Here is a 22,493-nt window from a genome sequence, read left to right as displayed (position 1 = left end):
AAGCAGAAGTCCTAACACCATCTCTGAGATCCATCTTTTCAAAGTGCTTTTTTTCCCTTTGGAAACGTGCTGGGCACAGGCTGCCCCCCTGCAATTTGCCCCCTAAGTCACTGGGAGCAAAGGCCAACGAGCAATTCCCATATTTTAGGGTACCAAATGCTTTGCTTGGCTGAAGAGTAACATGTTCTTTGGACAGAAAGGTCTGCCTGACCTTCAGAGCCTCGAGGAGATTCTCTAGCTTCCCTTGGCTGTCCCAGCTTTGTTCCAGCAGCCCCGAGTTCAGCTGATTCATCACCAGACGATGGATCTGCCAGCCCTCGCTGTGCTCCCCAAACAGGGGAGCAGAAAGAGCCCCCACAAAGCCTGTCTCTACGGTGTGAGGAAGGCACGATCCCCCCTGCACAGGCTCCCTTCGTCGGGATTTACCAGCGCTATTCTGGCGTGCGGAGAACACTTGCTCCTGTTAAACCCAACGGCAATCAGTTTCTGGTTTATTTTCAAATGTCACGGCCTTTTTCTCACTTGGAAATCTCCTACTCCACCCCAAGAGCCAAAATCCACAGCTTGGGACAACATTCCAGGTTTTGCATTTCAGTCAAGTCACTGTCAAGGCCTGCTTGCTCTTTTACGGGCAAGTTTATAGGCGTGAGCACTAACGAGCGGTGCTAAGTAACAGCCGTTCAGCACGTTTATCCCTGCTGCAGTGGAAATAATCTGTCCGTGGGTTACATCAACAGTGCGCCAGGCTTCAGTGTTTGCAGAAAAAATTCTCCATAAGTCAACATTTAACTAACAGCATATCAAAAGACGACAATTAAACCTGTTGAGTTATATACTATCACAGAGCTATTCTCTCTCTCAAGCACTGCGATCGTAAGAATTCATTGCTATAACACACAAACATTCACCTTTCCAAGTCTTTGTTCAGCACGTATTTGGGAACAAGGTGCAGGAAGGTGCAACCCACGATTATCACACATCCATCACGCATTATTTCAAAGAGCAAGAGAGGATGTACAGTTTGGGTTAAGGCTCAGTAGGTTTTCTCCCCCAGGAACAGCCTGAAAGTGTCCAAGAGGATTATTATAATTATAGCCCTATGCAGGACACGAAGCTTTGGGGTTCTAGGGGCCAGCCTGCATGGCAGAACACGATGCATGTGTTTCCAGAGAGGCTAACAGGGCAGAAGAAAGACTTGTCTGCTTAGAGCCTCAACAGTTCAGAGGAAAAAGAAAGAATAGGGGGAAGGAGTGTTTGGAGGCCCTGTTTGACTCACTGCAAGGCAATGGAAGCGCAAGGACAGAAATGGACCATCTCCACGTCACACTTGTGGGTGCAGCTTCCCTTTCGAGTAGTCATGCTGGCTGCTGAAGAGCCTCCTACCCTCATCCACCGCCAGCTGCACCCCAGCATCCCCTGCCGGAGTTCACACACCACTTGTTGCCGTCAAAACAAGCAAACACCTATTACTTAAACTGGTTAATCCAATGGGACCCTGATTTAAAGAGGCACTGCTTCACCTGGAAGCTATTTCAGTCACATTGGTAGGAAATAGCCTTACATCTTCAATTGGATTGACAGGTCAAGAATCATTGGGGGTTGGAGACGCAGCTAGTACAACACCCCTGCTCCGGAGTTACCTTACCTTCTCCTTTTCCGTACTTCGAGCTGGGTAGCCAAGACACTGCCTCCACGTAGCCCAGCTCCCTGCAGACCACGTGCGCAGCGTGGATGGAGAAGTCATCGTCGCACACCGTGCCCCACTCGCCGCTGTAAAACACCTCCACTCTGCCTTCGTTGTGCTTCCTCTTCTGCCCTGCAAGCCGCAGCTGGATCTTGGGGACATTTGCCGGTCTCTGGGGGGGTTGGTACACTTGGGGGGGTGGCTCAGGGTAACCGGGGAGGTAGGGCCAGTGTTCATACTGGGCAAGGCCCACCGGGCTCAGGGAGATGAAGAACAGCATGATGAAACAGTGGTTATGGGTAAAACTCAGGAATCTTTCCATTTTCAGTGCTCACAGTTCTCAAGAGCCAGTTCCTGTGCTAGCAGCTGCCAATCAGTGCAGGTAGGTACTGCGTGGCTGTCCTGGAATGAAATAAAAAAAAAAAAGGTTTGAGTAAGGCTTGGTGATGACATGGACTTTGTATCTCTTGGTTCAGCAGGGAATAAAGCTATGGAAGAGACTACGTCCAATGCTGCCTGTAAAAAACAAAGTCAAGTAAATTAGGTCTTGTGTGGTGGATGAACAAACTGAAAAAAACCCCACAACCCCACATTAAAACCATTTGTAAGTTTAGGTCAACTTGCCAAATAGTTTCAGCTGGAAAATACCATTGCTCAGGACAAAATTCTACAGGTTGCAAGTGCTAGCAATCAATTTGCCTATTTCTCCGCAAATCCAGTAGGTCAGTGGCTCCAGGAAGCTGCAGCAAACCTTGGTTCAAATCCTACAAGGGCAGAACTGAACAACTTTTCTCCCGTACCCCCTTCAATAAAGAAGCCAAAACCATCACTTAAGCAGCGGAAAACCAGAAGGGTAACGAAATGTATTCTAATATGGCAGAAGTGAGGTACTTATATTGAAGTCTGTTTTCCCAATACAACGACAGAAGACTTATTTCTATCACAACCAGTTTCATCTGTAGAGAATCAATCTATGTTACTGTACACAGGCACTTTGCAGTAGCCTTGCCTAACCTTGTCTGTCTGATGGAGTAGTGGCTAATGGTCTCCAGTTTTTGGTTGCTAAGTCTGGATAGGGTCTTACTTGTCATACAAGTGCTACACCCTTAAACAAGCTAGTCATTTAAGGTATGAACCAGCAACTTGTTGACTCATTAGAGGAATTTCATCTAGATGCCGTGCAGAGTTTAAATCCCGGTCCTTTTCTGCCCACCTCCCGCTCACGTACTCCCCAGCCTTCATTCAGGCACCCAGCACATGGAGTGGTCAAGCAGCACACGTGGGGGTTGACGATTGAATAGTTTCCAAATGAAGCAATGCCAGAGCGCAGTGGGAAAAAGCTCCCCAGCCCTTTAAAGTTCCATTATTTCCTGGCAACTACCAAAGGGGAGGGAGAAGGGGAAAGACTTGGCTCCAAAACCAGATGTCTAGAAGCTAAAATCCTCCTGTATTTTTGCTAGGTCTCAGCTACCCCTAAAACATGACCAGCAGATCACATACTCATCTGAAGCCCAGGGAAATACACTAACTAGCCTTTCAAGCTGCTTCATGAGAAGTTGTACCAGAAATCCCAGGCAACTGAAATTCAGGAGACATCAGGCAGGTCACTTCCAGGGCTGTGCCTTAATTTCCCCTTGTATTAAACTGGGCTGGTGATCAAGTGCTTTGAGACCTGGGGGTGAAAGGCACCTGCCTAAGGAACAGACAAATGGAACAGAAAGCACGTGGGTTAGAAGTCTAGTGCTGGACATCAGGGGAGGAAACAGGAAAAGGGGAGATTTACACCAGGTCTGACTAAATCGGGGCAGGGTGGGGGGGAAACATATGGGAAAAAAATTACTGGAAAATAAACATTCGGTTTCAAGGAGCCACGTACTTTCACATTGGCTTCACGAGACTGAGGTTTGTAAATTTTCATCAGGTATTCAGCAAAATACTGCTACAGAAACAAGGTATTTTTCAATTTTTTGTAGGTCAGGAGGCCAGGCTGAAAGAGAGGAATAAAATTAAGTCCTGCCCCATGTCAGAGGGAGTTGGAGAGGAAGAGAAGAAGGAAATACAACTGCTTTCACAAGGCTGCTCCCCTCCAGCAGCAAACAAAGGGGATTTCCCAAAGCAAATGCAGTCGATGGGGCAGGATACATATGTTCTGTAAAAATAAAAGGCTCTTGAGTCAAGGCACATTAGTACTAGTCAGACATTCCTGACTTCAATACCTACTAGCACTCATTTCAAAAGAAACCTCTTACAATGTTTCTCATGGATACAAGATGGTTTTTAGCCCAGAGGATAAACACATGGGCAGAGCAATTGTCATGAACAGTATAAAAAAATTCAAATAACCCCCTTAGTCAGATCATAACAGAGAAGAATAACATATGTGAGTTATACGTACAAATACCGAAGAGGGGGCGTCTAACTTCAAGCCTAGCACAACCACAAGCCTAGTGGTCTTCAGGAAAAAAAAAATAATAATCTGGTTTTCAGTTTTCATCTTCTTTTGACATCTGGTTTGACCTACTTCATTTTAAGTGGCTGTTGTTTCTTGCTACTGCATGAATCAGATTTTAAAAGCCTCAGCCAATTTTAATCAAAAACTAAGTTGGACTGAAAAAAAAAATAAAATCTCTTTCCAGAAACTAAAATGAGGGGTAGCAGGGCCCTGACTTAGCTGAAAGCTACACAGTCAGGTTTCTAAACAAGTCATTACAGCTTTCCCATGGCTGTCCCACACGTGCAAGAGGGCAGTGCTCTGTACGCTGCTGGGACCTTCTGAAGCGCCTGGATAGTCTTGCTGTGTGGCAGGCGGCCTCACGAAGGACAACCGAGAAGGCAAAGGCAGATAATGCGCGGTGAGTAGCCTTACAGCCAAGGCCTGAAGGACCTCTAGCTCTCAAGGGATTAGAAGGCACATCAGTGTAGTTAACAGAACATGCCAGATTCCCTTCTCAGTTACGGTTTTGTTTCATGACCCTCCAGAAAGCTCAATAGTAAGGCGAATAAGAATATTTTACAGGAGAAAAGGACTGACAAACTGCGCGTCACCAGCCGGTCAGCATGTTTCGCTCGTCCCTCTTGTGCCAAGGCAAACAGAGGCCAGCGGTCAGCTCTGCGCTCAGGTTAACAGGGGTCTTTCGCATTCAGAGGCCAAGCAATAGCTAAAAGCTGTGCAACACCAGTTTCCAGGACTGCTTTCTATTCAAACCAAAGCTCTTGAGTCATTTTACTGAAGGACTTCAGCCAAAAGACACAACAATTTGGGGAAACCATTCAGAGGCAGGATGTAATAGTTACCAGCTGAGAGCAGCACTCCCTGAAGTGTTAATTAATAAAGCAGACAGACCACTGCGAGATGCCAGAGCCTTTCAAAAAGTCACAGCACCGGGAGACCTCATGGTCCATGAGCAGCTGGAGGGGAGGGGAGGGTCACAACAGACTTCCAGGTTACTTTAATTTATATCAAGATTAGTCAGGGAGATACTAATTTAGATTACAGTAGATACAGGAGGGGTGATTTTCACTCTTGGCAAAGCCTTGCTGAGTCAGACACCCCAGGAGCCCCAAGGCTCCAAAAGGCAACTGCAGGGGGGTTTGCTTTTGTTCCCCGAAGGCTTAGAGACTTCAGAGTCAGGCAGGACTAAGAAAACCCACAGTTTACCATAGAACTGAAGAAAACCTGTTGAGGAACGATAAGGTTGCCTGAGCGCCCCCTGCTCCACAGAGAGAAGCGTGACTAGAAAAAAAAAAGGAGTTTTAACAAGCCTGTGTGAACACAGTCCCATTCGCCAAGGAAAACGACTCGGGGCACACACGTTTTGTGCTCAGGTCATACAGCATCGTATCTCCTCTTTGTCAGCATCCTGCAAGGATCAGGAGGGGTCCCTCGAGGGCCCAGGGGAAGGTACTGGAAAAGCATTCAGAAATCTCCCTTCTAGTCCTATTCCACCTGAGGCAGCGAATCCTGGAGGAATCCTCCGTAAGATCAGAACAGCAGCAATCCTGCATGCTTCAGGAGACAACACTGCAGTGTGTACTAGCAACCAGCCTGCTTTTCCTTCAGGTCATATTACCATCCCCTTCAAAACAGTTACACATGCAAACATTAAGAGACAAAGCCTTCACAGTGTTTGCATCGCCCCAGAAATAAAACCTTCCATACCCAGAGGACTTGTTTATTGAGGTGCTTAAGAGAAACTATTCAGACTAAGTCACGATGTCAGGAAAAGCAGAATCCAGTGGAATTTGAACACAGGCATATTTCAGTGTTTCCACAAGCAGCCCAGGTACAATGGGGAAACTTCAGGAGCCCGGCGTGCCCAGCAGCGTCCAGGGAAGCCGCCCAGTACTGAAAAGGGCTCTCAGCTTTCTGCCTCCTATCAAGATCGGCCAGGAGGCACAACGAGGAGTTATGGCACTGGAGAGGCTCGGGCATCTTCTAGCCGAGGCACCCATCCGTACCCTCCGGGTTGGCTTTCACTGGGAGGCAAGACAAGCGGTTACACAGGATCGGTCTGGAGAATTGATAAAGCAGCACAGAAGATTTTATACCACTTCTTTCACTCCACAGCACAACAGCCACATGAGTCCCGGATTTATTCTTTCCTGGCTCCTCCTGAAGTCTCCTTAGCTACAAGACGTTAATTTTACTGCACCAGCAGCAAAGAAAGCGATCACTGCTCTCCAATGAGAACACTGACGATTCAGCCACAGACTCACTCAAAAGCATTTAAAGAAGCAAACATGGACAGTATCAGACAAGAGTCAACTGCGCACACACGTGTGTGGCAGCATCATTATAAGCCACAACAACAAAATTTAATAAGGAAAGTATTTAAGTAAACCCACTCCTCTGCTGCTGTGACCAAGATTTGGACTCATTTTTTTCCCCAAGTCTCCAAGCAAGCTGCACATGCTGAACTTCCTAAGAACAAATCTAGGCTTAGGTTTGCAGGATGTTTGGTTTGTGCTGGCTATTCCCTTTACTGCAGGGCTCATTCCTTCCCTCACACCCTCTCTTTAATAGCCTCCAGATTTAATAATGACGTAATCCTAAAAGTCTATATTTTGGTCTCCCCATTCAAAAGAATCCAAGACAGAACATTAAAAACCTATTGAATAAAGTCAGTGGAGAAGCCAGAAAAATACTCCAGGTCTCCTGGCTCCCCATCCTGTACCTCAGGCCATAAGATGCTTCTCCATCACCGCATTAACATGTAATTTAAGGCTTTAAGGCACACTCCTGCTAGCTGCTGACTCAGCCCTTTTCAGGACTCCAGTCTTAAGTCTTGAAGGCATCAACAGACGGACACAGGCTTACAGGGAAATGTGCAACAGTTTCATTTCAAAATAACACTGAGCTTTCACTGCTTCAGAGAATTTACCAGGTGAAACTAACAGGCTATTCATCTCCCCAAATCAAAAGCTTGCTCCTACCAGCAAGGATCGCTTTTTCAATGTCACCAAATCATCCAAACAATAGATCAGCTCAGACAAAGCCAGAAGCACCAGCTTTCCTGCTCCCATCCTTATCCAGACCACAAAAGGAAATTCTGGAGTGGTTGACTGGAGCCCTTTGTGACTGGAGGCCCAGCAACGCTCCGTGTGGCTTGGCATCCGTCAGAAGGAAGGGACAATTCGCACTCTGCCCACCGCTGGCACGCCTGGGTCTTGGCCAGGAGCACCAAACCGTTGGCACGCCAGCCACCTGAAACGGCGCCACCCGAATCGTGCGCCCTGCGTTTCCAATCCCATGCCCCGTCGCCCAAAGCGCGTTCCTCGCGCGCGCTCCCGCAGCGGGCACGGCCCTGGGACAGGAAGAGGCTTTCCCACTAACGTGGAAGCAGCTCTCAGGCCAACACCAGGGCAGTTCTCACTGGGCTCCTCTCCAGGACCATTAAAGCGAAGAGACATGCTACTGCTCACCTGGGTGAGAGCTCAGATACAATCTCCAATTGTTCCAAGAGACGCAGCCCCGCTGTGGGCACCAGGGCTAACGCTTTCGTGGATTAAATCCCCATTGATCATAACCCCGGTGTAAAACACGAATGAGAACCCTCTCGTTCACATTCTGAAAACACTAAGCCATAAAAGTCGCTGGCAGGGCCAGATGTACCAAGCAATGGCAATAAATCCAAATCTACAGCAAAGAGCCATTAGCTGGAGGAGCAATGCAAGACCAGTACTTAGCCCAGGGGTTAAGGAGTGGACACAGTTAAGTGGGGTCATCAGAAAAACCACCAACACTCTTCACCCTTTTCCTAGAAATCCTCAGACATCCTTTGGATTGACTTCAGTGTAACTGAACCTGCCGTGGAGAAGAGCAGAACGGCACGGGCTTGGTAACAAAACCAGTGTAGTACAGTGTTCTGTGACTGGGAAGGCCTCCTCAGGGATGAGATGCCATCCTGCCACCCCTGATGACGGGTCAGGCAAGCCCCCTTCAGCCACTTTTAGGAGAGGTAGCAAAGGTAAGGCAATCCAAAGAGATGCTGAAGGTGGAAGTTGAATGACTGAAGGAAGCTGAAATGCTGCTGGGGACACCCAAACCATAAAGGTTTTTTTTTTTTTTTCAGTAAAATGCTGTCCAGGATTCAAGCAGGACTGCAGAAATCATTTCAGGGTAACTTTTTGATATGTTACAAATCCACAGACTCTGCAAGCCAGAAGAATGGCAATATAATCCACCAGTGATCACTCCAAGGGACACATTTCCTCTGGATTTCTCTTGACAGCTGAGGAGTAAAGAACTGATGCCTGTCAGCCAGTACCACTGAGCTGTTGCTATTTGCTCACCCCTTTCACTCGGGCTCCACGTAGCTCTGATTAGCGTAGGGCTTTCATAAGTCACTTTAGAGTGCTGATGCTGCTCAGGAACTGAAACCTGCTACCAGGGAGCAGAGAGCTACTTCAAGAAAGCAAATTTCACATTATTGCAAACTGGCCAAGGGCAACCAGTGGCAAATTCAACAGTTGTTTACATCAGGGAAGCTACCAAACGCAATTCACTGCTTCTAGTCCGTTGGGATGTTGCAGGGAAAGAGAGAGCAAGGTCCCAGTAAGCCCTCTCACAGCAGAGGCAAAGCTTACACAACCCAAAACTACAGACTTGCCAAGATTTTACCAGCCACAAGATCTCACTCAAGAGAGAAACAACATCATTTAATAATTACTAAAGAACCTTCTGGCCTCTGCTTCACATTCAAATGTACCTACATACACACCCACTTTTTTTTTTATTATTTCTTCCCAAAAGCTTACTGAGGTAGGTACTACCTGGAACAGAAAACTGTTTGGAGTGTTTGCCAACTGACGAGGACAAACTACGACAGACAGCACTTCGAACAGACAGCAAAAAAAGATGTATATAGCCCAGGAACACATGTTGCTTTCCATCACTTGCTATTGAAGCTAGACAAGAGAAGAGAAGCTCTGGTGGGCAAACAGTCTAGTTCAGAGAGCAGGAAAGAAAGTGGAAGTTGCCTAACCAAAGCCCTTTGCATCACTGTTTGATTAGATCTGTGAGATCCAAACGTTTAGAAGCGTGCTGCTCTCCAAGGACACAGCAATTTTTGCAGGGCAAAACACCCCAATCCATGGTCAGCACATTTCATGAAAGGGCTCAGCCAAACGCTTCTTACAGCTTCCAAATCCAGGCTGTGGCCTCTGCTCAGATCTACTTCAACTGAAGCAATTCGCATCGCCCGTCAGTCATAGCCCCTCGATGCATCCACTTATCTAGGCAGGCAAACAAGCTTCCCTGAGGACCAGACGGACACACGCAGCAGCACCTCTCCGTGTCACGGTTGCCATTCAAATACGCTTCATTTTGGGAAGTTCTTTATTTTCCTTATCTCTTCCCTTTGCCTGGTGTTGGAGAACCAAGACGAATAGAGATGTGAGTCATGACAACTCTCAGGCTCCCGGCCAGCACCAGCTGGCTGTTCCACAGACCTTGTGCTGTACTCTTAACGGGAAGCAGAGCTTCTTCCCAAGTATACTTCCAAGGCAATTAAACAGAAAAAGTGATTTTTGAACCTAGTAGTAACAATTCTTTAACTTGCAGCTAGTGGATGCGACTGTGACGACCAAGTAATCTGTTTGTACTTAGCCAAAGCAGCGGTGATGACTAGAGCTACACGATTCCACTCCTCTTTTCATGAGACATACACAATTACTTCATGACATACACACTTGGTTCATGAATAAAGACCCTACACAAAGCTACCACACTAAAATCCACCACTCACAAGCACACACACACGCAGAGCCAGATATGTGCACGACCTAAGTTGGAAGAACCTTGGCAAACACTAGATATCCTCCAAGAAGGAGATCCCCCCCGTGTAATGCTGTCTTAACACAGCCTAACCCACCAGCAGTGCAGAGGCAGGGCAGGTTCACCACAGAACAGCACAATGTTTTTCCTATGAAACGTCAAACTTCTGTCAGTATTACTACAGATTAGGAGCAGGACTTCTCCTCCTCAATGCGTATATTTGCAGACATCCATAGTAAACATATGTCTGCACACGCACACGTGCTCCCAGAGGATTTCACAGAAAGTGCTTTGCAAGCCAACTGACTGGTTGATCTGCTAAATCATTCCGTCCACCGGAGTTACGATCTCTAAGAAAGGACATCACTGTTTTCAAACAGCACCAGGAACGTTATGAAACAGTTCAGGAGGAGAAAGAATAAAAGGTTAAAACAAACATAAAGGCAAGAAACAGAAAAAACCAGAAGGGAAGTCAGCAGGACCGTAAGGTAAAGACAACAAACTTGGGAGCCCAAGTATTGGGAAAAAAAATGCAGAGAACATTGCTAGGTATGCATTTTGGGGTCTCTGCTTCACTTGCAAAATGGTAGCACCTTCAGCAAAATGCATGGCTTCTCTATTAAATCTCCCTGCTGAAGACAAAGGCATTGCCCTCTACCACACCATCCACACCCCCTCCAAGCTTGGTGGCTTCCCCAAGCTGCTAAAACTTTCTTGAAGGTTCTTCTAAAGACCTCATCTCCGCACTCCTGCCCAGCACTCACAAAGCACCACACTGGAGCCGACTGGAGAGCAGACCATCTTAGAGCTATCGTGAGCCTCAACACCACCTGATGGAAGTATTCAACTTCGTCTCAGTAACCCGTTTTTGGGGGTGCTTCCCAACAGCATCCTGCACTTAGAACCAAGATCACGTGAAATGCATTCCTGCAGCAACAAGCATCCAGCACACTATGTTGAAGAGATGGTTTCTCCCTACAGGCTTTGCTATTACAGTGGTTCATGCTAATATTTTGGTTTATGTTTTTTTAACGACTCTCTAGCTTCCAACCAAGGAAATTCCACCACTGTGGGTGGTTCAATACAGACGAAATCAAACTGGCAAAAAGGAACCCTAAAGCAATTATTTTCAGCCCCTATTCATTCCAAATTTGAAAGCACTGCGATGTCATCTTTGTGAGCTGATTATAGAGGTGCTAAATAGCGTTCCTACTACACTCCCAGATAGCTAAACTAGGCTCTTTCTCTATAGTCTTCTAAACTATCTTGGTCTTTAGAGTTTTTTTACTCATGCAGAGAGCAATACCTGTTTAAATCAAACAACAAAAATTAACCTAAAAGAAGGCAGAGTTATTTGTTATATGCTGGAGAATCAGAACTCAGCCTGGGCTGGGTTCACCGCAGAGGGAAACACAGCCCACATTTCTGTACTGCAACTTTTCAGGTGATGCTACTGCATATCCTGGAGTTACCCTGAAAACTACTGTGATTGCTGCATAATAGAACAGCCTGAAGAAACTTGCTGGTAGGCTGAGGGCTGCTTTACAAGAGGCAGCAAATCCCAAGGAGAAAAGTTTCTTAACTAGGGACATAACTGTTTTGCACCTTCTGCCAATGGGAAACATCTGCACTGAAGCCTTTTCCTCTGAAAGAGCACAGTTATTCAGAGAAGAGAATTTAAACCGCTTCTGAAGTTTAGCTGGTAACATTTACACAATGCTGATGGCATGTACTGTAGCTTTCTGGTCTAAATCAAGCATATTTTAATAATATTACAGAATATGCATTGCCTGAACTTGCAGACAGTTTGCAACACATCTTTTTTATTTCATCTGTGCATGCCTGTGAGCAGGCAAGGGGAGAAAAATCTTTAACTTGGTCACAACATCTTCGCAATGTGACATTGAATGTCTGTGCTGTCCCATCCCTGCCAAATCAAGTCTCAGGGGACAGAAATAAGAAGACAAGACTACCTTCTTCCCAGCCTGCAGTGTCTAAACATCGTACTTAATAACAACCTGATGGGAGAGAAAGAAATACATTCAAAGAGAAAAGGGAAGAAGTGAAATCAAACTTTCAGCCCCAAAGCGAGAGAGGGTTAGAAATGTTTAAATTAACTCATCAGCCCCTTCATCTCTAGCAGTAACGCCGCTGTTCTGGCTTGCAGTCTCGGCAGGACTGCCTTTACCTTGGAGTTAGTGGTAGGCTGTGCTGGGGGTGACCCCCGTCTTGTCGCGCTTCATGAAGTTCTTTCTGCTGGGCTGAGCACGCCGCCTGAGTGGTCCCCTCTGCGCTAGCAAATATCCTGCAGCCAGAGAAATATGCTGCAAGAAGCTGCTGCTTCCTGGCAAATTTCACTAGAGTTAGTCAAGCAAACCCCTCCCAAGACCCAGCCCCTTTAGCCTCAGCTCAGAGCGGGTGATATCATGGGCTTGTCTTGTAATCTGAGCAGAAGGAGTGCGAACAGAAAAGAAATGGGGGGGAAAGCCTGGCCATAGTTGCAGGGAAGGAGGTGGGTTAGGAACACGAAGACTTTCTCAGGATGTTCCTAGAGAACAAACACTAAGAATCACACCAATACCAGCATTAAATAACACAGTGCGATCGCAGCAGATTTTAAGCACCCCAGTTCGAGTCAGAGCCTCCCAGTGCTAAGCTGCAGGGTCTTACAGTACAGCATCTCCAAACTTACACCCCTTCCTATAGCCTGTAGGGTTTGCAGCGGGCCATCTCCCCAGCTATTCAGGTATCACCCACCTTAACCCTTCAGCATCCAGCAACTGCTTTTCCAGCAGCTCGACATTCTTAAAGCTGGTAACTACAGCAGCTCAAACCAAGGCACACACTTAAAAACCATCTAGATCTGCAGCAAGAGTTACTCCGTACTCCTTGACGTCCCGAGGACTAACCAGGTACTAAAAGCAATTCTTCATAAAAAACACCAACCAACAGAGCAATCGAAAATCCCAACCTCTGCTGTGTCAGAAAATTCAGAGCATCTGTGGTGCGAGCAGCTAGCAGTGAAAGAGCAACACTGGCCTCGGCTAGTTGAAACAGTTCTATCAACAAGGAGCAGCAAAATCAATCAGACTTTATTCTGAGGCAACAGTAAATTTCTGCAATCTTTTCAACTGGGGGAGGGGGGTTGTGGTTTTAAAACTGTCTTTTTTTTTTTTTTCATTTAAGCTTTTAACACTTCCTAACAATTCTATTCACTTCTGTTTTCTGTAACCATGAAAACAACAAGAAATCGGTGGCTTTCAAATCTCTGTAATAGAGAAGAACTTGAAATTTTTGTCTTCTGACCCAGTTTTGGACAGCAACATATTCTGAAGTGTCAGCACTCCCCAAAGAATGGAAATATATTTTCTTACCAGCTTTGACCTTGAGTATTTAAATCTAGGTTCAACGGGCTTTTCAAACAAGTCACTGGAAAGGTGATCAGCATAGAAAGAACAGCAGGTATTCCCAAAGGGTGACTTTTGAAGGAATATCCCCATTTATTTCAGTATATTCATATTTGTAAAGGACTTTCTAGCAAGTCCTTCCCTAGCACAGGATTGCTGCCCATAGCTTACTCTTCCAGATTAGTCCTGCCTGGCTTCACATCAATTCTCAAATAAATTCTATTAACTATTTTGAAAAGTTCCGGTGCTTAATCCACATCTCTGGATACCTTTCCAGCAATGTAACACCAAACCCTACAAGACCATGTCTGTCATCAGACTTCTCCCTTTTCCCAGGCTTTTCATCACTTCCTGAACACAATTTCCCCACACCAAGTAGCACCCGCTTCCTGCTCAGAGCACAACTCCATTTTCTCAACCCCCAAGCACAGGAAAAGCAGCATTTGTTCTCAGTCCCAGCTGCTCTGGCACTGACGTGCAGGGCTTCCCCACCCTCTGATGCCCCCTTTTATTGGAAAGGGATATTGCACTGAACTGGGCACCAACGTTAGAGGAATCTGCAACACGCTGGAAACAGCAAGGAAGCTCGTTTGGAAGCGGAAGGCAGCCCTGCATAACTTAAGGAAGGTCGTAGCTCTTCACTGGATGAACTGACCATAACAGAGAAACTCAACCTTGCTCCCAAGAGACTGCAAAGTGATCAGCACAAAGTCTCTCTTGCTCTGTTTCACAGACTCTACATGAAGTGGTCCAGTCCAGAGCTGAGGGGTCAGTCCAACACTAGAATAGCCCAGTTACCCACTGGTATAGCAGGCTTGCAAGATAATACCCACCCAGAGGAGACCACAAAGCTGACAACACTGATATGGTGAGGACAACCACGTTCCACTAAGTTGGCAAAGCCTCCTGCAGGGCAGTCCCCCAATGTCAATTGTGTTGCTAAAGGAGGAAAAAAAAAAAAAATCATTAGAAAGAGGATAGTTGTTTCTTGGTGCGATACAGATAATATCAAGATGTCAGGACTTCCCAGGACACCACCAAAACGGAGCTTGGCTCTTCTTCCCCGGGAAGGCAGCAGGAGTGGCAAGCAGCAGCAGATTTTGCACACTCCTCCACAGTGTGGATTAAGGAATCCTCCTGCACCAGGAACGCTCAGGAAAGAGGTGAAACGCTGCAAATTGCAAGGAGCATCATGGCTATCAGCAGAGCACCACCTGGCGGGTCAGGCCTCGCTCAGCCTCGGCGACATTGCCGGGAAAAACGTGTCCCAGCAGAAGCTCCACAGAGCAGAGCAATTTCAGACTGGCAGGAAGCTGGAAGCAGTTTGGCCAGAGGAAGGAATGTGTGAGCGTCTGCTGAGCAGGGCATGGAGAAACATGACAGCCTGCCGGAGGAATGTTTGCCGAATGCCCGGGTCGGGTAAGGATACCAGCAGCAAATGCCATGCAGGCTTCCAGCTGATGGAAGAGCTTGCTGGTTGCATAAAGCAAAACATTCAGCAGGAATTCAGCACAGGTCTTCCAGGTAACAAGCTGGATTCAAGGAATCTGCTGCCCCCTTCATACTGCAGCTGGTTAAGACCAGAAGAAAAGCACTTGGCAAAAAAAGAAAAAATAGAAAACTTCTCAAAATCACACAGTGTATGGAAAAAATTGCTGCTCAAACTCGATTTGCATCACCTGATCGTGCAAACGAGCAACCAGGGAAATCACTTGCCAGGCCCACCAGCCATCCTGTCACCTCTCAACCTGTTTAACTGGCACCTCGTTGCTCTTCGGGCTCTGTGGAGTTTGCTGCCCTTCACCAGGAGGGAAGCACGGATCTACCACCCCACCTCATCCTCTCCCCAGCAGCAATCTTCCAACAAAGGGGCACAGATGGACCCTTGTGGGCTGCAATATCAGAGCTAACAGCAGGCAATGATTTTCTGCATTCAGTGACTCCAGGCATAAGGGATATTTTCATGCAAAATACTCGTACAAGTACCAGCCACAGCTGAATCTGTCTCTCGGCCATACACCCAGCCACCATGTCAGGTCCACATCCCTTGCCCACGTGTTTTCTTCTGCAGCTGCCTGAAGGACACGCCTTGCCCCATGGACAAGTCAAGACTGGTTTTGACCAAGTAGTCACAGTCATGGTCCACGCTCCCAAGAATTAGCTACGCACTATTAGGTTCTATAATCTCTCTTCTCCAATTTTCAGTTCTTTTAAAAAGGGAAGGCTCATTGCCTCGCCAAACCTCGCGTTTTCACCCTGTAGACTCCCTGGAGCCGTAGGTTGACTTGACCTTTCGAATTCACAGAGCAGATACACTAAGCTCCGTAAAGGTTGCTCCGCACACAGATGATCCAGGTGATACCTAAAGAACTGAAGGACCTGACTGCTCTGTAAGTGTGAACGACACGTGGCAATTTTCACGCCAATTGGCTCTAGTGGAAAGTTCCTGCAATGTGTAATTGGAGAGCTGGATCCCTGCTTTTTGAGTTCCTAGGAGGGCTAACACACACCAGCAACTCTGGAGAAGTAGGTCTATGCTTCCCTCAGAAAAAAAAAAAAAAAAAAGGCATAAACCAATTTATATAATAGGTTTAATCCCTGCTGGAATTTCTATGATCTCCACATCACGAGTTTGGTAGTGACTGAATTGACACTCCAGACTCCCATCCTCTGCTACTTGCTGTTGAAAGGACTGTAAACTTGCATGACACAACTCTTTTGCAGCCAGCAAAGCTGGAAAAAATGAGACATCTTCTATGGGAAAGAACTTCCATCCCTTGGGATCCCTCTTTTTCTGCTCTGCATGTGTTCTAGTCTAACGGTCAATGCAATGCAGACAATGACCACATCACACTTACTTCCCATCACCCACTTGATTTTCCACACTTTGCAGAGTCACCCCCTCAAATCTGCAGCCCTCCTAGCTTCCAAGTCTCACAATTCGTATTAGCTCACTAAGGCACAGCTGACCTCAACACTCTACAAAAGATTCCGAAACAAGGTCTCTGCTGAAGTCCAGACTCTCAACAAATGGCCTGTTTGAACAGAAGTGCAGATCAGCCTCGTACAAGATCTGTGACAGACCCGTGTCTTCCAGCTCTCAATTTGATGCACCATCTAGATACTAATGCACCTTCAACAGCCACTAACTACACCTATTTCTGAGCAAATGAAAGGCTCATACGCCAAGGTGGGTGACAACCTGAAGCCCCAAGAAATCCCCACAGCAGATCTATTTCTGTAGCGGGCACAGGAGCTCAGAGATGATGTCTGTTCTCGTCCGTGATTGCAGCTGTTCCTTCTCAGTTCCAGGCAGTTTGAGCAATAGAGCAGCACATACATCTTCCCTGTATTTCTCTCCTTAACTTTTCAAGAAAGGGGTGGGGGGAGGCCAGTTACTACTGACATCTCCCAGAAGGAATGTGAGCTTCTGATTTTCCCACACCAAGGAAGACCCGAGCGCAAGGCACTTGGCAAGTGCTTTTCATTCTCAATCAGGAAGAGCAATTAGTCAGAGATCCTGGCTGTCTTTGAGCACTGATTCAAGGAGTCAGCTGTTGAAAGGCAACTTCCCCCGAGCAATCTCCTGACAAAATGCAGGTGGCACACAGTATTTGACCAGCACACACCAACATCCTTCCCCACACATACCGTTCCTGACAGATCCCCTCTGTGCAACTCAGCCATCCAGGAGATGAGTATAGAAGGGTGTAAACAACCTGGGTTTGTCCCTAAAAAGTGTGAAAAGAGTGAGATTTCTGGAAAAGAAAAGAGCTTGAGAAACCCAGCTTCACCAGTTCGAGGCAGTGACAACGCTGTGGGAAAGCAGTAGGAGCTAATCCCACATGTGCAGCCAAATGACTCGCTCACTACATGTCCAGGAAGGTGGGCTGCATTTTGTCTTCTTATCCCGAGATGGCAGAGGTCCTGGAGCTTACCATCCCCTCCCACTAGATGGCAAGAGTCCCCCTCCTAACAGCAGAGCCTCTGCAAGTACAGGCTTTGTGTCCAGGGGTCAAGAGCCAGAGAGGAGAGTTCCGGCCCTGAAGAGCACTGAGCAGACAGAACTGGCCTGCCATCCAGTCTGTCGGGATTTATTTTGCTGTGATTAAGAAAGCTGTGCCCAGGAGAAAGGGAGAAGAGGGGAGGAACTGAACAGAATAAGGCCCTTTGGTTGTAAAAGGGGAGAACGCTCAAGAACACAACGTACTGGTCTCCATTACACCCAGGCAAATGCAGCAAATCCTTCCTCATCCTTAAAAGGCGTTATGGAAACATCTGTTTTAACATCTTTTGTGCTGATTCACTGTGACAGGCCAAAGAACACGTCCTAACAAGGCCAGTTTCTGCTAGCGGTTCTGCTCTTATGCAGAAACTTGAACAATTAGTTCAAGGACAGAGACTCCACGTGCTGAATTTGCAAGAGAGCTCCCTGCAAGGCCAGGACATGGGATGCAGAAGGGAACAGCTACGTAGGAGATGCACTACACACCCTTGTGACTGATCCCACCATTTCATTAACGCCTTTCATGCCTGTGTGATCAGCAAGGAGCAAAGGACTCTCTGCTTTCATGGCAAGTGATGCCCAAAGAGTTACCTGAGATTACTGCCTACCTATTAGCACCTGCCAAAATTTGGCCATGGCAACCTAGAGCCCACCTCACAGGGAAAACAACATGACACTGTTGGATTCTTGTTTTCAAATCACCACTGGATTTATCAGCAGAAGAGAAATACTGGCTAAGTGCCACACACATGAGACCCAGAAACAGAAAACATCTGCAATCTGTAGGTTCAAATCCTGCCCTGCTCTGCATATTATTTGTAGCTGGGAACGTAGAGACAGTAACTTCCAGGGCCCTGGAAAGCATTTGGAGTTCAGGAAAACCCGGGCATCCCATTGGTGTCTTCAGTGCATTTGTGTGTTGCCTGGTACAAGTGTGCTGAGCGGTTCCCTTTGAGGATCAGGGCTCTGAAAAGCATCTCCAGCAACACACATCACTCCCCATCTAGGAGGACACTGCTAACCCAGTCCCAAGCAGTTCCCCAGCACCACTTCCTACCAATCCAAAGACCTTCAAGCACAAGCTGGTGAGAAAGTCATTGTCATCCTCCCGTTCTTTAAACGAAAGGAGGAGGCTGACCTGAAAAACAACTGTCAGGACCAGGCCCTCTGAACACTACACGTGGAGGCTGGTGCCCAGTGAGAGGGACACAGCGAGTCCTCACCAGGCTCATTTGGGCTTTCAATGAGCTTCATGCGTTATTTAGTAGCAACAATGGCATAAACAATGGGACAAGTAAGAACAAGGTGCCCCGATCGGGCACGCCATCAAGTCACTACTATTGACTGTCCCCTTCGCTAAGTGCTGCCGAGACAGAAAACCCTTTTGTTGCCACAAGCTGCAGGGCTGCCTCCTTCGGGCTGGTGCTCCTGGAGGAGCCACGTGCTTCCTCCCTTCCCCACCCTATCCATCACACCCCTCCCTTTCTCATGGGGGTATTTTTGTCTCCCAAGCACTGCTTCCATTAGGGGCCACGTTTGGCCTTATCTGCTTCGTACATTTTCCACAAACAACACAACAACAAAAAGAAGAGTGATATATTTAAGAGGCCATGAAGCCAAAAGCTTCGGTATCACTCGCCTGTCCATTCCAGGTCACTGGGACAGGTCAAAGAGCAGCGCCCTTGGCTCCCCCCTTGGTGCTTTTCTGCATGCCTTACCTGTCTTTAATGGACCTGGAGAAAGGACAAGGGGAATAGGAGAAGCAGAAGAAAGAAAATAAAGCATGTTAATGCAGAAACAGACATAAACAGATAAACATTACCATTGTGACTTGGGAATCCGAGCCCAGGAACAGGCACTGAGTGAAAACAGGTATGGCTAAGTCTCTTAAACGAATCATGTTTCCCCTGGTGCTGTTGCTTAGCGTAGTCTCTTTGGAGCAGGCTTGTCCAGAGGTAGGATGGAAAGGCTTCCTTTTTTTTTTTGCCCCCCTTCATCTGGAGCTGCAAAAATAATACGGCTTTAGTCTCCTCCTCGGGAGATGTCACAAAATTCTTCCTCCTCTTCCAGAGCCCTCATCCCATCCTGCAAACCCCTGGGCCGGGAGGGAAAAAACCAAACCAAAACAAAAACCCACCACACATACACACACTGTAATTCTAATTATTGGGACGCTACCGCCAGATTTTCAAAGAAGCTAAGAGCTGACTTTGCAAACACTGGCCACGGGACAGTTCAAGCACCCAAAAGCACAGCAGTCTTGTAAATCCAGGCATTTAGGTTTGACACTTAGCCGATTGCTTTTGAAAACCCCTGCCTCCTCCCCATGCCTTGTGGGCTTTAAGCTCTTAAAGCAATTAAAGGCACCCGTGCATCTGTCAGCCTCAATTCAGCAAACACTAACGTGCAACGAACTCGCCCAAAGCCCTCGCAGGAAGGGCCTGACACTGTCCATATGCTGTGAGCCTGCGCTGCGTTACACAGAAGGATGGTGCGTGGCTTGAGCTGCCCCTACACCGGGGGCTGGACTGGTTACCCGTTAACCAGCAGCACTCGAGCGCCCCAGAGGAGATGCCCATGAGGAACAGACTGTTCCCCACTTCCAATCCTACCCCACAGGCCATCCCATTGGCCTCACAGACACACCAGCAGCGAGACTGCGTGAGCAGAGTGCTCTGCAAGGTGTTCCAGCTGCTTCCTTGCACACACAGACTCTCTGATCACGCTACAAACCTTTACAGACAGAATCAGGCCAACATGCTCAAGCCTGCTTTGTGGCCCTACACTGCCTTGATAATCAAGCTGGTACTCAAAGTTGGCTTTTTAATGTCCTTTCTTCTAAACCACACTTTTCCAGGACAAACCTCCTACTCTCTTCCATACCCACAACCCAAGCAGACCCCAGTTGTAGCATTAAAACCACCTCCTGAAAGAAGCAAAAGCCAGAAGCTCCAAGTCATTGCTGCTCTTCTCTTACCAAAGGTGCAGGCCAAGGACAATCAACCTTTTTTAGACCCACAGCCTAAAAACCTGCTGAAATTCCTCTCAACACCCCCACTTCTCTCCAAGCAACAACCGCCTACCCCAGGACCGCTGCTAAATCAATCTAAAGCCACCAGTTTTCAGGCTTGTTTTGCTACTTCAGGTCCCCACTGCAAACCCCTCTGCACACTTTGCTCCCCTCTGCAGCATCCTACCACACTTCTACCACACGTTTCCCAGGGTTCAACAGTAACGAAAACACAATCCCACCCCTTCTCCAACGGGGCTAAAAGCCTTCACTTTGAAGCTAGAATACCTCAGAGAAGCAGTAATACGTCCAAAGAGCACCAGGCCAGAGCACAGCACCATCTGTTCTTCCTTAGCCCTATGTTCTCCCAGACCTTACAGGCTCTTGCTCTAATGAGCACGATGGCTCTCTCCTGTGCACCTTCAGGAAACTTAATTAATGCAGCCGCCTCTCACTGTGCCCTCTACACTTGTGGGAGATCAAGGGGTTTAACTCCCAGCTTGCTGGAAGTAAAGAGGGTCCCAGTGCTGCTTTCCCAGTGTCCTCAACCCCTTGAAGCTCACTGCACTCCGACCAGGGTGCGAGGTTGGGCGGTCACGGGTGGAACAGCTGAGAGTCAGGGTTTAAAGAAACTCAGCCCATTCCCCTCACATCTTGCAGTCAGCATCGCAACCGTAAAGACATAATGCAGCAGAAAACCTGCACAAAGAGATACAAATCCAAGAAGCAACCGAGGGAAACAGTTTACTGGAAGAAATTAAAGAAAAAACAACAAACCCAAGCTCTCAAAGTGAGGCTCAGGGACTGGCATTACCATGGCAAATCGTCCCTTCTCATGCACAGGGAGAGGCAGCTGAGTATCTAATGAGATTTCTTAAAGGCCTTAAAGAATTTCAGAGAGCAAGTCCCCAAGCAGATAAGAGCCAGCTGGGTTTAGTTTCGAAGATATTGTTCACTCTGAAGCACCCTGACACCTGCTCACCTTACCACCTGGTATCCGAGTGAGGGGGAAGCACGCAGATAGAAACCAGGCCTCTGTGCACTAGTTTGCATGAATGGAGCAGGCTTGTTTAAGTTTCTAGGCCTCAGACTTGTTTGAATCTGTTTTTCATGCACTGCTTAAATTTTTAATGAACAGTAGCTGCTCCCACAACCAATCTCTGCTGGCAGGATCTTTTTACCATTACACAAGGAAATCGTGTATTGGGTCATCTGTTTTTCCGCCCTCCCTGAACCAAATCACTAGAAAAAAGCAGGACAAGACAGCTAGGATCCTGGAGCAGAAAAAAAGTCAAAGGAAAAACATTATGAGACCCTGTACACTGCAGAGCAGTCACTGGCACACGGAAACAACTCCCTGCCCATTCACGCCCCGTTTTCCTGATTGCTTTCTTGCCACCATTCATCATCTCATCTTCCTTCACATTCCAAACGCTCCTGCTTCCTACCTTCATTCCCCACAGTGGTGCTTTCAAAAACGAGCACGGAAACCTTAAAGCAGGCACACCATGTAAGAACAAGACCACGCTGTCCCCCTTATCCCAAAGCTGTACCTGTCCCTACTGCATCCAGCAAGCTTGCTAGATGCAGCTTGTTCTACCAACATCTTCTTAAGCTCTGGGGGCCATTACATACACACACTTCATTGTGCACAGCCACAGCTTGTCCACCCTACAAGACAGGAAAGCAATGTCGAAATCCTGCACTTGGTTCAGCCACGACACATGACATAACTTTAGACAGCCGTTTTTCCTTCCAAAAAAAGTTTATATCACCTTAGTTAAGGCCAGAATAGGTTGTTTTTTCCATGACTGTCCATTATTTAATAGAAATGAGCTTCTAATTCTATTAAAGAATCAATTTTGAAGTTACACATTAAAACGATTTTTTTTGCAGTCTCTTAGATGTTAAGAACTTCTCTAAAAAGAAAACACTGCAGCATCTAAAAAGAAATTCTGGTTTAGGCCTGAAACAGTCTTCCTTCAGCTTTTTAACGTTTTTATGATTTTCCTAAGGATTTTATCGGTACTTTTTGAGATGAGTGTTTATTTTTTTGGTGCTTGCTGCATTTCAGGCATGATCTCTTGGCATCTGTCTGGATTTTGCCAAGT

At 47.1% G+C, this 22,493-nt stretch overlaps 1 protein-coding gene across 1 annotated transcript in view; it reads right to left on the bottom strand.

The window, feature by feature from the left end:
• Window positions 1-14,288, bottom strand: part of LOXL2 (lysyl oxidase like 2) — a 53,668-nt gene extending 39,380 nt beyond the window's left edge. Inside the window, exons 1-2 of the mRNA XM_086477194.1 lie at window positions 14,200-14,288; window positions 1,646-2,086 (exon numbers count right to left, since the gene is read on the bottom strand). Of these exons, the coding sequence (XP_086333320.1) occupies window positions 1,646-2,006 (361 nt within the window). The 5' untranslated portion in view covers window positions 2,007-2,086; window positions 14,200-14,288. The remainder of the gene's footprint in view (window positions 1-1,645; window positions 2,087-14,199) is intronic.
• Window positions 14,289-22,493: the final 8,205 nt, after the last annotated feature.

This window comes from Leptosomus discolor, chromosome 23 (assembly GCF_034619465.1).
Source record: "Leptosomus discolor isolate bLepDis1 chromosome 23, bLepDis1.hap2, whole genome shotgun sequence".
Taxonomy (NCBI): Eukaryota; Metazoa; Chordata; class Aves; order Leptosomiformes; family Leptosomidae; genus Leptosomus; species Leptosomus discolor.
The sequence above is the reverse complement of the archived record's forward strand: the minus strand, read 5'-3'. Positions and strand labels throughout refer to the sequence as shown.